This window comes from Prionailurus viverrinus, chromosome C1 (genome assembly GCF_022837055.1).
Source record: "Prionailurus viverrinus isolate Anna chromosome C1, UM_Priviv_1.0, whole genome shotgun sequence".
NCBI classification, from domain to species: domain Eukaryota; kingdom Metazoa; phylum Chordata; class Mammalia; order Carnivora; family Felidae; genus Prionailurus; species Prionailurus viverrinus.
Window position 1 is genome coordinate 136,386,245 of NC_062568.1, and position 18,290 is coordinate 136,404,534.

The 18,290-nt window shown below is 35.2% G+C and overlaps 1 protein-coding gene and 1 pseudogene across 4 annotated transcripts in view; one reads left to right on the forward strand and one right to left on the reverse strand.

Annotated features, from left to right (window-relative positions):
• Positions 1-18,290, reverse strand: part of BRDT (bromodomain testis associated) — an 80,250-nt gene that overhangs the window by 25,821 nt on the left and 36,139 nt on the right. For all 4 annotated transcript variants that reach the window (XM_047873437.1, XM_047873434.1, XM_047873435.1 and 1 more), the window contains 6 exons: positions 17,802-17,971; positions 17,433-17,719; positions 17,233-17,346; positions 16,986-17,156; positions 9,282-9,340; positions 6,762-6,933 (listed from right to left, as the gene is read on the reverse strand). In XM_047873437.1, coding sequence (XP_047729393.1) covers positions 6,762-6,933; positions 9,282-9,340; positions 16,986-17,156; positions 17,233-17,346; positions 17,433-17,719; positions 17,802-17,971 — 973 coding nt within the window. The remainder of the gene's footprint in view (positions 1-6,761; positions 6,934-9,281; positions 9,341-16,985; positions 17,157-17,232; positions 17,347-17,432; positions 17,720-17,801; positions 17,972-18,290) is intronic.
• On the forward strand, positions 1,518-1,834 carry LOC125172816 (protein S100-A11-like; annotated as a pseudogene).

Sequence of the window (18,290 nt, forward strand, 5' to 3'; positions counted from 1 at the left end):
AAATTACTTACATCATTCATGTCATCTCGAACTGAGTTTTCTGGCATATGCAACCATGAATATCCTAATGCAGAAACTTAGTTGAGTCATTTCTCTTTCACTTCTCCCTAGTTCTTTACTACGGGCCCTAACAAGTAGCAAAAGGTCAAAAGAGACAAATGACAACTAAGTTACTATCTCTGTTAACTGATTCCAAGGTCACAAAATCCTGGCCACTTACATACTATAATGTAGGAACTTACATTTAACCTTCTACCATCCGTCAATCCCTTGACTGATTCTCTGGCCAAATCCTACCAGTTGAGGTTGAGGCTTGAAAAAGAGAGGAATGTTAAGAGATGGGAGTGGAAGGGTGAGAAAAAACTGTTAAACTAGAGGCATGAATGAAAGAAGAAAGTTTAAACTTGTATGTCCCTACATGGCCTAACATACCTATGTTTTCTCAGTTCAACAAGGAAGGGAAAAACAGGGAGTATAGCTTTAAGTACATAACTACATCCCTTCTGTGCTTGAGGCCACATATTATTTAAGATGTAGAAAGAGTATGCATGTCAAGAGAATTAAATTCTAAATGACTCAGTTTGCTGAAATAGGTGGTGGCAGTGCTGCTATTAAGAATGAAAGAGGGGCGCCTGGGTGGCGCAGTCGGTTAAGCGTCCGACTTCAGCCAGGTCACGATCTCGCGGTCCGTGAGTTCGAGCCCCACGTCGGGCTCTGGGCTGATGGCTCAGAGCCTGGAGCCTGTTTCCGATTCTTGTCTCCCTCTCTCTCTGCCCCTCCCCTGTTCATGCTCTGTCTCTCTCTGTCCCAAAAATAAATAAACGTTGAAAAAAGAATGAAAGAGGAGCTGGGAATGCAAGCTGGTGCAGCCACTCTGGAAAACATTATGGAGGTACCTCAAAAAACTAAAAATAGAACTACCCTATGACCCAGCAATTGCACTACTAGGTATTTATCCAAGGGATACAGGTGTGCTCTTTCGAAGGGACACATGCACCCCCATGTTTACAGCAGCACTATCAACAATAGCCAAAGTATGAAAAGAGCCCAAATGTCCATCGATAGATGAATAAAGAAAATGTGGTATATATATACAATGGAGTATTACTTGGCAATCAAAAAGAATGAAATCTTGCCATTTGCAGCTACGTGGATGGAGCTGGAGGGTATTATGCTAAGTGAAATTAGAGAAGGACAAACATCATATGACTTCACTCATATGAGGACCTTAGGAGACAAAACTGATGGACATAATGGAAGGGAAACAAAAATAATATAAAAACGGGGAGGGCGACAAAGCAAGAGACTCATAAATATGGAGAACAAACTGAGGGTTACTGGAGGGGTTGTGGGAGGGGGGATGGGCTAAATGGGTAAGGAGCACTAAGGAATCTACTCGTGAAATCATTGTTGCACTATATGCTAACTGACTTGGATGTAAATTAAAAAAAAAAAGAATGAAAAGGAGCAGTGCTGCCACTGCCTGGTCACAGGCTCCATGCCTGCTTCACATAGACATGGCAAAAATATCCAGCCCTACTGAGACTGAGCAGTGCATTGAGCTTCTGATTGCTGTTTCCCACAAGTATGCTGGAAAGGAGGCTAACAACTGCACCTCTCCAAGAAAGAGTTCCCAGGCTTCATGAATACAGAAGTGGAAGCCTTCCTAAAGAACCGGAAGGACCCTGGTGTCCTAGACTGTATGATGAAAAAACTAGACCTCAACTGTGATGGACAGCTAGATTTCCAAGAATTTCTGCATCTTTCTGGTGGAATGGCCATATCTTGCCATGACTACTTTATTAGGTCTACCCATTTCTGGAAGCAAATGTGAGGTGCTCTTGGGCCTGGCCTCCAGACCACTCTCTCTCCTTCAAAAGAGACTCTCAATCATTATCCCCTCCTCACATCCTACATGTACCCTGAGCCCAGAGCATCCACTGCCCCATGTAGGCCAGCTCTATTGGTAGTTAATAAAGTAATAGTGTTTTTTATTTCTCATAATTTATTTTTATCTTTTTAAGTTTATTTATTTTTGAGGTGGGGGAGGGGTAGAGAGAGAGGGAGACAGAGAATCCCAAGCAGGCTCTGCACTATCAGCATGGAGCCTGATGTGGGGCTTGAACTCACGAACCAGGAGACCATGACCTGAACCGAAACCAAAAGTTGGACACTTAACCCATAGAGCCACCCAGGCGCACCAGTTATAGTGTTTTTTAAAGCAAAAAATTAAAAAATTAAAGAGGAAAGATTAAAATTGGGAAATTCAGTTTTGGCATGCTGTGCTTGACATACCTATGAGATGCTGAAGGAAAGATGGTCAGCAGAGGTGTATAAACATGCATAGGGCCTTGATGCTTGATTTGTAAAAATGAGACCAGAAGTAACAGACACCAAGATCGCTTAGGCACAATGTATAGATCACTGCCTTTCAACCTTTTACATGTTGTAATAAGTAGAAAATGATCAATGTATGAAAAATCTGGGTAAATGGGAAGGCTGCTCCAAGCCTATTGCTATGAAAGTGGAGAGGATCACTAGCTCAGTAAACCTAGGCTTTGGAACATGGCTGGAAAGCCCTGAAGTAAAAAGATATTAAGGGCTTAAGGCAGATACAGAGATATCTGTAAGGAATATTCTGAGAGATGGGACGATCAAGAAAATAGTATCACAGAAGCCTGGGAAGTATGTTAAGGTCCAACTTTCCGAAAAACATTTTTATGCGGATTACCCTCTGGTACCCAAAACACTACAGAACTCATCTTTCCTAAGACTTATGTTCTGCAACCCGGACCAGTATCTAGCCCATATTCTCTGAGTCACTGAAGCTTATATTCCTTTGTTCTTAAAACCTAGCATATATTCATCTTTTGCAGACCTGCTTGTTCGACGCTTATAATTTTTTAACCTTTCCCTTTTCCTTCTTTCCATCACTTCGTTTTTTTCTGCTACTGCAAAAACGCAATTGCTATTTTCTTTCTGTTCCCTATGGCCCATTCCTCCAACTGACCTACATAATATTGGCATATTAATTACTTTGAAGCACACCTTTGCTCCAAAAAAAACAAAAAAACAAACAAAAAAAAAACCCTTCACTGGCTCCCCACTGACTATACCATTACCATTAAGTCCAAAGTCTCTAGATATCAAGGTTTTTTATGATCTGAACTGGTCTACCTTCCCAAATTCATTTCCCCATATTCCTATTCATCCAACCAAAGGTTTAATCACATCCAATTACTGATTGCCTAAATACCTTCATTCATGTTGTTTTCTCCATCCAAAATGCCTTTCAGTCCTAGATATACATAGATAAGTCTTACTTCTTCCTCCAATATCTAGCTCAAATGATAACTTAATCTGTAAAATACACATCTGCCAAAGAGATCAGGTAATTTTGCCTTCCTCACCTCCTTAAATTTCATTTTGATTCTTTTAGGGAACATTATTTTTATTTCGCATACCTAATTGTTTATTTCTCCTACTTGATGGCTAACTCTTTGATTAACCTTTTCATTTGCCATGTTAATTCACAATGATATGACAGAGCATATTTTTTTAAATTCTTAATACAACTGAGTGAAGATTTTTATAAGCTGGGAAATGGATAAGTAATAAGAATAAGGCTAATAATCCTTTATAACTGAGAGCTTCAACTTATTTTAAGGGGAAAAAAAAGAGGCTTCTTCTAGTTCATATGGAGATGATGGCAGTAATTTTGGGAAAAGCTGACAACACTTGATTCAATTTCTTAAAGCTTTTCTGTACTAACATTTTTCAAGCTTTTTTAAAGAAAACTTAAGTGAAAAAAATCTTTATTGTTTAAAAGACTTAACCAAAAATTTATTTCCATCGAGATTAAACTCCAGAAAAGTAAACTTCTATGTATATTTTAGCTTATATACATTTGTAGTTTCCCTTGGGCATAGTGCCACCTACAGTTAGCGAATGCAAACCACTGGGTTTTGAAAAACCTGGTTAGTGCAACAGAATAGCATCTGTGGCATCATACAAAATTCCTTTTACATACTATGTTACTCACAATCACATATAAGCCCAAATTGAAGTAAAATACAATAAACTTACCCCAGCTGAAGACTTAGATATTGAAAGCCTGACTTTTCACAGACAGGGTGTTTTCTCAAAATAGGAACAAAAGACCATCATGAATGCATTCTTTTGGTTTTCCATTGTCTATTTCTTCTTCAGGGCTATCCCTATCAATTGTTCTACAAAAGTGCTATAATGAAAACAGCAACCTTTCCCTACTGTGGCTCTTTCTGATCAACCTTCAATCATGCTCAAATCTGATTCAAAAACTCAAACATAACAAAACAACTTCTCCCAGTCTTAGAAAACAAACAAAAAACAAAACACCAAAACACCAAAAAACAAAACAAACAAAAACCCCACCTATCTTCCTGTTAAAGTTACAGCTATCCTCTCCAACAAACTTCTTGAAAGACTGGCTACATTCAGATTACTTCTCAATTTACAAAAATCCGGCTTCTACCTCAATCACAATGGCCACTAAAAAACCTTTTGCGAAAGTAAAAAATCTCAACTGCCAACTTTAAGCCTCACTCCTCATCTTACTTTAATGCACTGTAGTATACTCTTCTGGCGCTTTTGTACTCTGGTGATTTGATAGCATCATCTTTTAATTTTTTAAAATTTTTACTGAGGAAGTTTTGTTTCCTAGAATTTCGTCCTTAACCTTCCTCTTCTTCCTTTGTACATTTTCCTGGATGTTTTCATCCATTCTCACAGCTTCAAGTAGCTTCTATATGCTGGTGATTCGTAAATTATGAATCTTGCTATACCCTATTAGTTCTAGTCGTATATTAGCTGTATATTTCTTTTTTTTTTTTTTTAATTTTTTTTTCAACGTTTATTTATTTTTGGAACAGAGAGAGACAGAGCATGAACGGGGGAAGGGCAGAGAGAGAGGGAGACACAGAATCGGAAACAGGCTCCAGGCTCTGAGCCATCAGCCCAGAGCCCGACGCGGGGCTCGAACTCACGGACCGCAAGATCGTGACCTGGCTGAAGTCGGACGCTTAACCGACTGCGCCACCCAGGCGCCCCTAGTCGTATATTTCTAATCAGATACTCTAGTACCTCAAATATGCCCAAAGTGAGCACTGCCTCTTATTTTCAATCTAACTATTGGATGATACCTTGGTGAGACATTCATTCTAACAAAGCCTATGCGCTGTGCCACAAAAATATTCTTCTAATTTATCCACATCTTTCCATGCTTACTGCCTCAGTTATGGTCCTTGTATAATTTCTCTCCTAGACTATATAGCACTCAGCTTCCTTACTTGGTTCCACCTACATCAGAGCATCTTCATCTTAAATCTGTCTGTCCCCTAAACAGTTAAGCAGCAATCAGTTCCGATTATAAAATCTGATTTTGTTAGGCTACTATTTAAAGCTACTTGTTGTTGAGGGGCGCCTGGGTGGCTCAGTTGATTAGGTGACTGACTTTGGCTCAGGTCATGATCTCGCGGTTCGTGGGTTTGAGCCCTGTGTCAGGCTCTGTGCTGACAGCTAGAGCCTGAAGCCTGCTTAAGTTTCTGTGTCTCCCTCTCTCTGCCCCGCCCCTGCTTGCGCTTTGTCTCTCAAAAATGAATAAACGTTAAAAAAAAAAACAAAGCCACTTGTTGTGTGCAAAATAAAAGACCCAAATGGAACACTTGCATTCAAGATAATTCATGACCTAGAATTAACACATCTTCAGTTAGGCTCCTGCATACTTTGAAAACCTTTTTCCACAAAAGGATGGATATAAATATTTTATACTTTGGATCTTTTTTTTTTTTTTTTAATTCCTGGGATGCCTGCCAGTGTTGCTTTAGGTATTTTCTCTTTTGATCTCCATTCCCTTCTCCACACTGAAGAGCTATAACTTGAGTTACATACAAAATGAAATACTGAAACACAAAACAGAGAGCTTTCACTGGAAGCACTAAAGGAGGATCAAAACTTCTCTCTTCCTCCTAATCTGTACTGTAGTAAAACAATTTAGAAACTTCTTCTGCTTTGGAGAAACCCCTGCCCTTGGAAGGCCAAATAGAAACTGGTGGGCAGCCTCCTAGAGGGAAGGCGACATGGATGAGGAATATTCACACCTGATTCTAGACTAGACCTGAATACTATCTCAAGGTTCAGGTACTCCCTAGGCTGGGCTCATCAGTATTGGAGAATTATCGTTTGTGGCATACACGGCAGGAGAATCAGGACGAGACAGGCAATAACTCCACTTCTGACAAGACTAACAGACAAGATATTTGTAGTCAAATGAATGTAACAATATAAAAATTTAGCCAGGTTTGGAAGATGATTTTGGTAAATGGGAACCACCACTAGGCAAGTATTTTTGTGCTAAGTTTCCTTAGCTGTAAACTACTTCTCATGTATAAAATTTAATTTCTCTGCCTATAAAACCTCTATCTTTTCCTTATTCCATCCTACCTTTCCAACTCAAATAGGAATCATGGAAATTAGAGCAACATTTCCCAAATCTGCTCAGAACTCAGTAGTATGGGCTCTGGCAGTGAAAGGTTTTAGTATTTGACCCACAAGCCAATGTATATAATCTATATGAAAATAAACTGCATGTGAACTGTACATATAATTTTCTTATTCAAATGTAATGAATACCTTTAAAAATAAAGCAGATAATTTCTAACAATGTGCTTCAGTGATTATTTCTAACCTGAAATTTACTAGTTATTAACTAGTTAATTTCTTACCTGAAGGAGGCAGAATTTGTAAAGATGAAATGTTTTTCACACTGTGTAAATGTTCTAATTCTTGATGATTAAATGCTAACTGATAGTGATCTGGTGGTGTTTCACATGAATATGAAGTCTGACAAAAAAGGGTAGTTTTTGCAGAGGCTTCATCTTGTACAGAAGACTGTATCTGTTAAGACAAAGATAAAGACAACTGTCTTTCAGAGTTTTAACCACACAAGAAGTTTAACTAAAAAAGTAGAAACAGAGAGGAAAAGAATATAATTTAAAACTACCTTCAACTATGAAATAATTATTTAAGTCATACAAACTTGTAGGGTATAATTATCCCATTCTTACAGATGAGAAAAATAAGGTATGGAAAGATTAAAAGACTTGGCCATCCTATAGTTTTAGGTAGAGTTAGTCAAAGCCTATAATCTTAGTTAATAATACATACAAACTTACATATGTTATTAAATAGTGCTGCTTATTTCCAAATGCTTTCCTGGGAGCTTTTATACCAAATCTAGAGACTAATCTGCTTTCTTTTACCCCCTTTACCTTACTGAATTATAGGCATAATGAGAAGGGTGGGTAAAAATCACATGATAGTTGACCTGTAAGACTATCAACAAAATTCTGATTTAGTAAGTAAAAACTGTATTATATAGCTAACATTTATTTAATGCTTACAATGTGTGAGGCAAAAGGCTAAACCCTTTATATAAAGCTCTTCAATTCAACCAATAATCTCATGAGTTCAATGTAACTATTATCCCTGTTTATAGTTTACAATAGGACTCAGATATAATAAAAGCAACTTTCCTAGAATCTCACAACTATTTAGTCACAAGCTAAGTTATAGTACCAAAGCCCAGGTGTCTTATCTACTAAGCTTTGAGTTGTAGATAGTACAGAGATCAGTAAGACAGTCTTTCTCCATCTAATAAAGGGGTTAGAGTGAGTGAGTAAATAAGGCAAGTGTATGAATACCTATGCTAGCTTGAATAAAACTAATGCCATAGAAATGTTCCAACAATAATATAGACCCAAGCCGCAAAGTTAAAATCAAATGCTGAGGTTTAAATCAACAAAAAAATCACTTTCTGAAACACACAAATATATGCATTTACTCATATTTCTAAAAAAAATTCCCTCTTTTATTATCAATGGGCATTTTGTTCCTCAGTGAGTAACACTGAAAAAATTCTGGCCACAAACAGATCATTAAGAGAGCATTCTAGAGGCGCCTGGGTGGCTCAGTCAGTTGAGCGTCCAACTTCGGCTCAGGTCATAATCTCAGTCTGTGAGTTCGAGCCCCACATCAGGCTCTGTGCTGACAGCTCAGAGCCTGGAGCCTGCTTCTGATTCTGTGTCTCCCTCTCTCTCTGCTGCCTCATTTCCTCCCTCCCTCCCTCCCTCATAAACATTAAAATAAAAAGACAGCATTTTATATGCTATGTATTGAGGATGCTTTCAAAGTTCATTGATATAGTTTTGATTTCACTAAAATCTATGGCAACAGACAATCTGTACCTTTGAGAACTCATTTTTGTCTACCAAATTAATTACCATTCATCTAGGTGTTCAAAGCCCTCTTTATTATGTCCCCCAAGCCAGCTAATCCCTGACAAATACCCTCTGCTGCCATTTTTCCCTGAACACAACTTCTGTGCTTCTTTGCCTCTCTTCACACTACTACCTCTGTTTAGAAAAAGTAAGTCCCTAATCTGTGTCAATGTACTAACCATTTCTTTCCCTTCCCTGTAGTTTAAAAGCCATTTTAAGCATTTTCTCCTTCAGATAGTATATATATTCCTTCTACATTTTCTCAATTATGAAAATAGATGATCGCACTAATCATGCAACCTCTTAACAGGGTGATTATATATATATCTCTTCTCATAATAGAGAGCTCCCTCAACAGAGGTATTTATGTTGTACATCCCTAACCTAGTTAGATGATGTTAATTTATAATTTAATAAAGGTATATACCTGTAATTCTATATTCAGGAAGGTACAGAGGATTAAAACTTTAATGAGAATTACAACTTGAATTAGTAAGAGATAAAATTACTTCTATCCTTTTCAAAGCATGTCAACTACTAATGATAGATGTGCTAAGATTAGTAGCTGGTAATTATAAGCTTTATCTTTAGAAACCCTACCTACCTTTTTCCTACCCCCTTTAGAAATCCCACCTTACTGTGTGTACCCTACATCCTACTGTGTGCACATAGGGAAAGCAAGGCCTTTCTTCTGTATTTACTCTCTAGACTAACTCAAAACTTCTATCATTTGTTCTACTAATATGATTTATAGAATAGTTATATCTTATTAGAAAAATGTAGCCAAATACTTCCTGTATTCAATTTTAAGAAGAAATCTTTGAGTATTTAGTTGACAAACTGAAAATGTGACAGCTCTTCATTATAAACAAAATCAAAACAAATTTTAAAGAAGCTACTACTATATCAGTTGAGTTATAACATACATTTTAAAATTCTAAGGTAAAAAAGGAGGAATTAACTTACCTTTACTTGTTCTTTAGGAGAATCATTCTGTTTTGCTTCAGTAAATTTAGGAAACATTTCTGCAAATGTATATAAATAAATATTTCAATATTTGTTAGCTTAAAACCTTACCATTTAAATTATAAATTGTTTTCATATTAGAAATAAAATGGTCATCTCAAGAAAATGTCTTTAATACCAATCTCTTAAATCAAGAAATTCTTATAGTTACCAGGTTTTTGCCCTTTGAACCAGTCAAAATTCTAAAGAGATACTTGCGTTTTAAAGGGGATATTTTCTTTTCCACATAATTGAATAAATACCCACTCACAAATTTCAATTTGGAATATTTAGGCAAAAAAGCACAGCATAGTAAAGAGCTTGAATAAGCGACAGTTTAAACAGGAACAAGTTACAACACAGATAAGGTTTTAAACAAGTAGAATGAATGATAGCAAAATCATCTTTTGCCAAGTAGCCATAAATACAGCCACAAGGAACTTAATTAAAATAATTAAGAACTTACTATAAGAGAAGGATATATCACTGATCTGAGAGGATACAGTCTGTTATGAAAAGTGAAGCTATTTGATTTCATGGTAAAGTCTGCTCTGCTTACTAAGCATTATGGGAAGATCCCAAACAATTATTTATTTACTCTCTAGCTATTTGGCAGCCTCAACTATGTTGTAACAAATGGTTTTTATAGTACCTTCTTTACCTTTAGAAATACCTTTACAGCAGACACTGGTGGTACAGTAGATATAAAAAGAGATCTCTGACATGCTACTCATAAGTTCCTTTCTTTATCTTACAAGATTTTCTGGTGCTGTCCTCCCCAATCATAAGCCTAGGCCAGTGCAATAAAGCACCAAACTGCCAGTTAATGCCTTGACCCATCTCTCCAGGTGGGCATTGATGAGCCACCTTAGCATTATTTGTTTCAGGCTCCAGGGCACCAAAGCTGGTTAATACCAAATCTTATTCAAACTTAAAACGTTCTAATTTTAATAATTACCTTCTGCTTCCTGAAATGCCATCAGTTTCCACTGGATGTGTTACTGTTCTTTCCTCTCCTAAAATGTTTGATGCTGGACATTGTTAAAATTGCTAAATGCCACTCAATGACGTGCTTTAGTTTAAAGAATTCAAGTTTTGAAATGACACGAACCATCTTAATGTCACTCCACTAAGTATTATTTAAGTGTTGGGGGCTAGGTGGAAGGGAAGGGAAGAATATAGACAGCAAAGATTGAGGGTATAGATCCAAGTAGCTTTCACATTTAGGGGATAAATTATGGTTTCAGCTTTGAACAAAAAAAACAGACTTCATTAATATGATCATATAATATATGCACATCTACACAGCTATCTTAAATATTCAAATATGCACCTAAACTACATTATTCTACAATTTACATAAACTCTTAAGTATAATAAAATATGACATATATTAATGTTCTACTAAAAAATTCAAGGGCATTATCTTAGTTTTCTGATATAATAGCTCAGAATTTTAAAAATTCTCTGAATCTGAAGACACTAGGAAAAGGCATCAAAAATTTTTTTAACTAGAATGGTAACTAGACTTACTGTAGTCATTATTTTGCAAAGTACACAAATGCCAAATCACTATGTTGTACACCTGAAACTAATATTGTATGTCAGTTATACTGCAATAAAGAAAGGTCAAAACCATCCGATACAGTATGTTTCATAAAAGTCTTAGACTATGGACAGAAGAATAATTAATGACAGCCTAAAACTCAGCATTTTGATTCTCATTCTACTTTTACATAGTTGACCTTCTAGAAACATAAAACATAAAACTGTTTATGAGTTCCTGGCCCTTGTAGTTAAAAGGCAAACATATACATTTTCACTATCAAGTTTAAGATCCCCTTTCAATTAGTGAAGAAGCTCTTCAGGTCTTGCAAATCTTAATGAAACTGAGCACTATAGTGACAACATATATGCTGTCAACTAATTTCTCCAGGGAACTGTGATAATATGCATACCCACCTTAAGAGAATCAAATTGGGTAATATATGTGAACTACTAAACAAATGCATATTATGCATGTTATGTAATATGTTCTATTTTCACATCTCCCCCAAAACCTCAACATAAAACTCTGATGGAAAAGTTTTTATTCTAGGGGCGCCTGGGTGGCTCGGTTGAGCATCTGACTTCAACTCAGGTCATAATCTTGCAGTTCGTTGAGTTAGAGCCCCTGTGTCTGGCTCTGTGCTGACTGACAGCTTAGAGCCTGGAGCCTGCTGTGGATTCTGTGTGTGTGTCTCTCTCTCTGCCCCCCTCCCCTGCTCGCTCTCTGTCTCTCTCTCAAAAATAAACATTAAAAAAAGTTTTCATTTTAAACTAAGGCAAAAAATTTTAATTATAGAATAAAAGAGAGCTGGAATTGAATATTTGATTAAAGAGTTGGTTTAATATCCATCACCTCTCAAAGCACTGAGATAAATGCTCCAGATATAGCAAATGTTATCAGGAAGACAGTATAGACTAAGAAAAGTTTAATAAGCTGAATATGAATATAATACCATAATGCAAAACCAGAACGTTATGCCATATATATCGGAAAAAAATTACTGAAGATTTTTGAATTAGAAAACTAAATCACACTTCTGTTACACAGAACAGAGTTTAAAAAGGTAGTTGGAATTCACTACCTGCTTCTGTTACCTTATTTTATAGGAAAAAAGCATGTCCAGAGATGTTAAATGATTTGCCCAAACTTATCACCTAAGACATGGTCTGTTGGTTAAAAAACCAAAACCAAACAAACAAACAAACAAAAAAACCAAATAAGCAATTTGTCTTTGAACTAAAAAAATGTGCTCCCTTTACAGACTGCTTTGGCAATTTTCACTGAAGTGTCTGGTACTTATTTTAATATATAAACACAACCCAAGTACAAAAAGTGGAAACTGGGGTGCCTCAGTGGCTTGATTGGTTTAGCATCAAACTTCAGCTCAGGTTTGTGGGTTCAAGTCCCGCATTGGGCTTTGGGCTGACAGCTCAGAGCCTGAGGCCTGCTTCAGATTCTGTGGTCCCCCTTTCCCCAACACTCCCCCATTTGTGCTATCCCTCCCTCTCAAAAATAAACAAACATTTATAACAAAAAAAATTTTTTAAAGGTAGAAACAAAAACCCTCCTAGATCAATGGTTCTCAAACATAGCAGCGTATTAAAGTTACTTGGAATACTTAGATATCACATATATCTAGCCCCATTCTATATTTAATTCAGGTTTGGACACTAGTTTAAAAGTTTTGCAGGTGATTCTAACATACTGAGAAAATACTATTCTAGACAGCCTGCTTTTTCAGGAAGACCCATTTTTGAACAGATAATTTTTAAATACACAAGACAAAATTTATCACTCTTTTTCAAAGACTCAAGGCTCAAGTGTGGACCTCAATATATATAGGTTTTTAATCAAAGCTGGGTCTTTGAATTTATCTTTCTAGTGCTTTGAAAATACTTTAGTTGATGAGAAAGTCATCATAGTTTTAAAATTTTAAGTGATAAACTAATCATTTCTCTTAAATGCCAAAGAGTATTCCCCAACTGTCACTGTGTACTTCCTACATGCACTAAACCATTCTCCGCCTAAAAAAGGTATAACAAAATCTGGACTTGAACCAAGTCCATTTTGTCCTTTTTCCCCTTGCATGAAAAAAAAAAAATCATATCCTCATCACTTCTACAGAAAACCTAGGTTGTAAAACTAAAAAGAGAAATTGTTTTAGTCCTGTTTGTAAGTCACCCATAACTAAGGAAGTGTTTTTAAAAAAGAAACTGTTAAAGGGCTTCATAAATTTCCTCCTCTGAATATTACACTGAAGCCAATAAAAGCAAAAAGTCTAATGAATGAAGTGACAAATTTACTTTGTCTTAATCAGGTGAAGAATTGATGCCATAACCACTGAGTTTGAGTGTAACCATTAAACAACTGAAATTATAAACATTCCTGAAAAATATTCCTTTTTTTGTTTTTAATGTTTATTTTATTTTTGAGAGAGAGAGAGAGATTCAGAGAGAGACAGAGCATGAACAGGGGAGGGGCAGAGAGAGACACACAGAATCTAAAGCTGGCTCCAGGCTCTGAGCTGTCAGCACAGAGCTTGACACAGGGCTCGAACCCACAAACCCTGAAATCATGACCTAAGCTGAAGTCGGACGCTTAACCGACTGAGCCACTCAGCTGCCCCCCTGAAAAATAATTCTATTCCACACTAATCAAGTATCTGAGCTAACATTTAGACAGTTCCTTAAGTTATTTTCTTTAAGATTTCAATTAAAAGTACTACCACCAATGAGCTGATCCCATTTGATTCTCAGTAATATTATCTATGGAATTGAATCTATTAGTTATATTCCTCCCTATTATATCACTCAAGATAGCCAAAGCTGTTGAGAATTAGAAAACTATCAGTAAGAAAAAAAAAAAAAAAGAAAGAAAAAGAAGAAGAAGAAAACTCTCAATAGGTTTTGTGTACATACTAGCAAAGCCCAGCTAACATAGGATATAAGCATCTGGAATTCATTTTACTGTCAAATCTCATTTACATATTTGATCTGATATTTGATGATACTTTGAAGGTTATGAAAAATCATTTAGAAAAGGGTTATGTTTTTACCAATGTTTAATAAATGTTCTTGACTAAGCTACACATGACAATTTGCATACACTGATGTCAGTCAAGAAAATAATTTAAATGATAAAACCAAAACACAACAAATCTGCAGTCAAGTACTGCTTTTACTCCAAAGATATCTCATTTATATTTTTCAAAGATTTGGGATTTCATTCCAATTCCACCTTAGAACTGATTCAATATCTTATTTGAAATTTTAATTAAAGAATTTTTAAATAAAACTTTCCTTGGAAATCACAGCTTGGCCATTTAATTAATCTTATTTAATAAAGCAGAATTGAGCCTGTATTTTTCAAAAGTACATAAAATAAGGTTTGAAAATACATGAAATATAATCATTTAAATAATGTGGAATAAACAACTGTAACACAATTTACAACACTTAAATGTTTTTCACAGATGTTACCATTCAAACATTTCACACATCTAAACAGAATGCTACTGCAGTAAAGACAGAGCAGCTCATAATAAGGATAATTAAAGAACTATGAATCAATATTAAGGAACTAATAAAAGTTAATTTAGAGCTCCATCCTTGATAACCAAAATTACAAAAGATTATGATTTTGCTAAGGAAACTGCATATAGCCAAACTGCTATAAAATTCTAGAAGGCAGGTATTAAAAAGATTAAGAAAAATTGCTAAAGATCAATATCTATCAGAAAAGTTTCCTCTATTAAAGTTTTGAAATGAAAATATATTCATATCTCCTATCTTGAATAATCAAAAGCCTTATTAACCAGAGTTATGGCAATGAAGATATTCTAAGTTCTGAACAAACCACAATAAATTTAAAAGCTACAAAACCTTATATATTTTTTCAGTTAATTTGTACTTATGTAACAGATAAAGTTTTTGCTGACATTCCTAATTTTCACAAATTGTATTTTCTCAGTAAGTAGCTCCATTTCCCTCTACCCTGAGACTTGATTTGGGATTTGTTGTCTGCTCTTTGGTAATGTCATATACATAATTAAGAATAGTAGATGCTTTTTACTATTTTGCATTAAGTATTAGTATTGCTATGATCTGACTTCATTATTTTTCATAATTTACAATCCTTTCATTTATAGTTTTTGTCAAGAAAGTAAAAAATGTTCTTAGCTTACACATCAGAAGTAAAAAGCCTTATAGTATTTTAATGGGTACAAGTGAAGTTAATATTTAAGACAAAGGTCCTATTGCTTCATTTACTAATTTATTTTGTTAAGCAAATAAAGCAAAAACAAAAAAACAGGAGAGAACTTAATGCTCATTTAAGGTAAGCACTGAGTTTGCAATTTATAACATGCATGTAAGTGTGTTTCCAAGTACACAGTTTGAATGTTTATAAAACAATAAAAATTTCAAAGAAATTCACAAACTCATACTATCATGTAAGAAAAACTGACCTTAGTGTCACAAACCTATATACTCTCATAATGTAGGTTGAAACATAACAATGTGCTACTTTGATTTTAACAGTGTTTTTAAAAACAGTACTTGTTATAGAAAGATAACATTAAACAAGGACATCAGTCACAAAATAAAAATTCAACACAAATGTGTTAAAAAAATTATAATTCTGAGGCCAAGTTATTCCACTGGAAATTTAGGAAACCATATATAAGAACCATTCTAAGAACACATAGTAGATGATAAACATCTTTCCTTCAAGCAGTGTGTTGGAAGAATCTATCAGAAACTGAAATTAAGGTATTTTATTGAAGCACTCTGTATATGTCACTTTTCCACTAATCCTTAAGGCATTTATTGATCAGTAGCCAATATATAATTAGATAACTCAAACAGCTTTATCTTACAAATAAAAGACAAAGTGCTGTAACTTATTAGGCCACAAATGCTTTATTAGATGAAGTTACAAATGCTAATTATTACAATTTAAAATTCTAAATGCAACTTTAGTTTTTCCAGCATTGTTTTATGCTTTATTGTCAAATATAAGAAAATAATGTATAATTACAGCCCTAAATCAATTTAAAAATTTTCTAGTATGACAAATCCAACAAAAATGTTTACCACTATATACTTTAGAAATGTAAAAACAAAATGCAGCAATCAGCACCACATAAATGCAAACTGGTCTGAACAGAACCAAAAGTGAAACAAAAGGGACTACAAGCCAGCAAGCCCTTACTACCACAGTGAAATAAGAGGGGTGTTCTTACAAAAGGTAAGAATCCCTGATGTGACAATATTCTGTGTAGGATTTTTTTTTTTTTTTTAAACAGAACTGAATCTCATGGCAAACAAGAAGCATCTCATTCAAAATAAAGCAAAATCTGGGATAGAAAAGTGCTCCATATTCTGAACATGCCTTCTGGTGGATAATGATGGAATGCCACTTGGGCATCCTTGGGCAGTGATTACTTGTCAACTACATGACCATCAGTGAAACAGCACAAACAAAACATGAATGAGTTAAGCTTGATACAGTTGATGAAAATATACCCAAGATAATATGGTACTTCAGCATAACTGGAAATCTCAATTTGAAGTACATTTTTCTATGAATGGAAGATAATATTCTACAATGAAGAAAACACAGAAGTGAATAAAATTCTCCTTTAAACATTTTCTGGGATGACTGGTTTAATTCAAAATGATGAAATCATTCAATATATTCAGTCAGAATATATTGTCACAATGGGACATAACTGCAACATTAGAGTAGTCTGATACATCATAGAGAGTAAATGTTCTCAAATAATCCTTTATAAAAAAATGAAGACTGGAATTTTATTATTTGTTATTTTCTCACATTAAGATCTGGTGTTATATATTAAGAAACTATCCCACCTTTAGTAAACTTATTTTCGATGTTACACACCTCTAAGTCACATATGTGTAATATGAAGTTTCATTTTACACAGCATCTTTTAAAGAAAATAGTAAGATTTTCAACATGCAATTCAATAATAAGTGTGGCATCCAAACCATAGGTTCTGGGTAAGTGACAGACGTTTCTTAAAAATCGAAGTCTCAATAGTACAAGGAAAAAATTTCCGCACAAACACAAGTACACTTAAGGGGACAGCTAACCTGATTCAGAATCACTGCTGTCTGAGGAGCCTGAATCACTGCTACTGCTTTCAGTCTCCGAGGAGCTGCTGCTGCTGCCGCTGCCGCTGCCGCTGCTGCTGCTGCTGCTGCTACTGCTTTCGCTTAATCGGGAACCACTTTCAACAGCCTTGGATGACTGCGTCTTCTCAGCTACAAAATAGGGAAGTACATTACAAGGCTACCAGAATTACACAATCAAAGGAACATTTAAAGGACTGCCACCTACATTTTGGTTGACGTTTTCTACAGTTTAACTGATTATTGACCTCTAGTAACCGCTTTTCCAACTCCCGTTTTTTCTGTGATTGAAATTCTTCTCTGGACTTCATTATCTTCTTACCTATGGGATTTAAGAGGAAAAAAGAGTATCACCAAAAACAAAAACAAATACCAGACTGACTTCTACTGCTACACAGAAATACATACCATGAGGCTTTAGTGGTCTTTTTCTTAGACACGCAGCAACATACTTTTCTAGTTCTCGCAGTGTTGATGCTTTTAGTGTTTCAAAGTCTATCTCTATCTCATCAGGGTTGGAATTTCTCAGTGAAGGCTCTCTTGATTGTATTATATGAACAACCCGCCCAAGTTTATCTCCAGGGAGTTTGTTTATATCCAAGCTTAACTGCCTTTTCTCATCATAGTTCATAGGTTTAGCATTAGCATCATCTTCAGGTTTCAGAGCCAACACCTGCTGTTTCCTCTTTGGCTGACTAAACAAAAATTAAATTTAATCAAAATTATTTGAGATAATATTATGATTTGAATAAGGCATTTTTAATAAAAGATACTTACTTGCTTTTAGACTTTTCCTTTAATTTCATTTGCTTAAACTTTTTCCTTGGATTTTCATCTCTGTTATTAACCTTTTCTTTCTTCTTTTCCCTTTTAGACTTATTCTTTTTCTTTAGCTTACGGAAAGGTACTTGGGATAGAACTTGTAGCTGTTGATGAACAGCTTTCAGCTGATAAAGAAAAAATTCTTTAAACATTCACGGCTCTAAGTAAAGACATCAGAAAAAAAATGAAGGCACTCAAAAGTCAGGACTATCCTGAAATTCATGTCCTTCAGTTTCTTATTTCATTTCACGAATTCATTATTTTGAAGGGCATACACTAAATTAGAAATACTATCATGTGCTCAACCCATAAACTTAGGTATTCATCTATAACCAGACCATGAAAATTAAATTTCCAGTAATCTTAACTTTTTAATTGTTTTTTTCAGGCTTGAGTTTAGAGAAGGTTAACCTTTTATCACAAAAGGTAGCAATGTTAAAATCT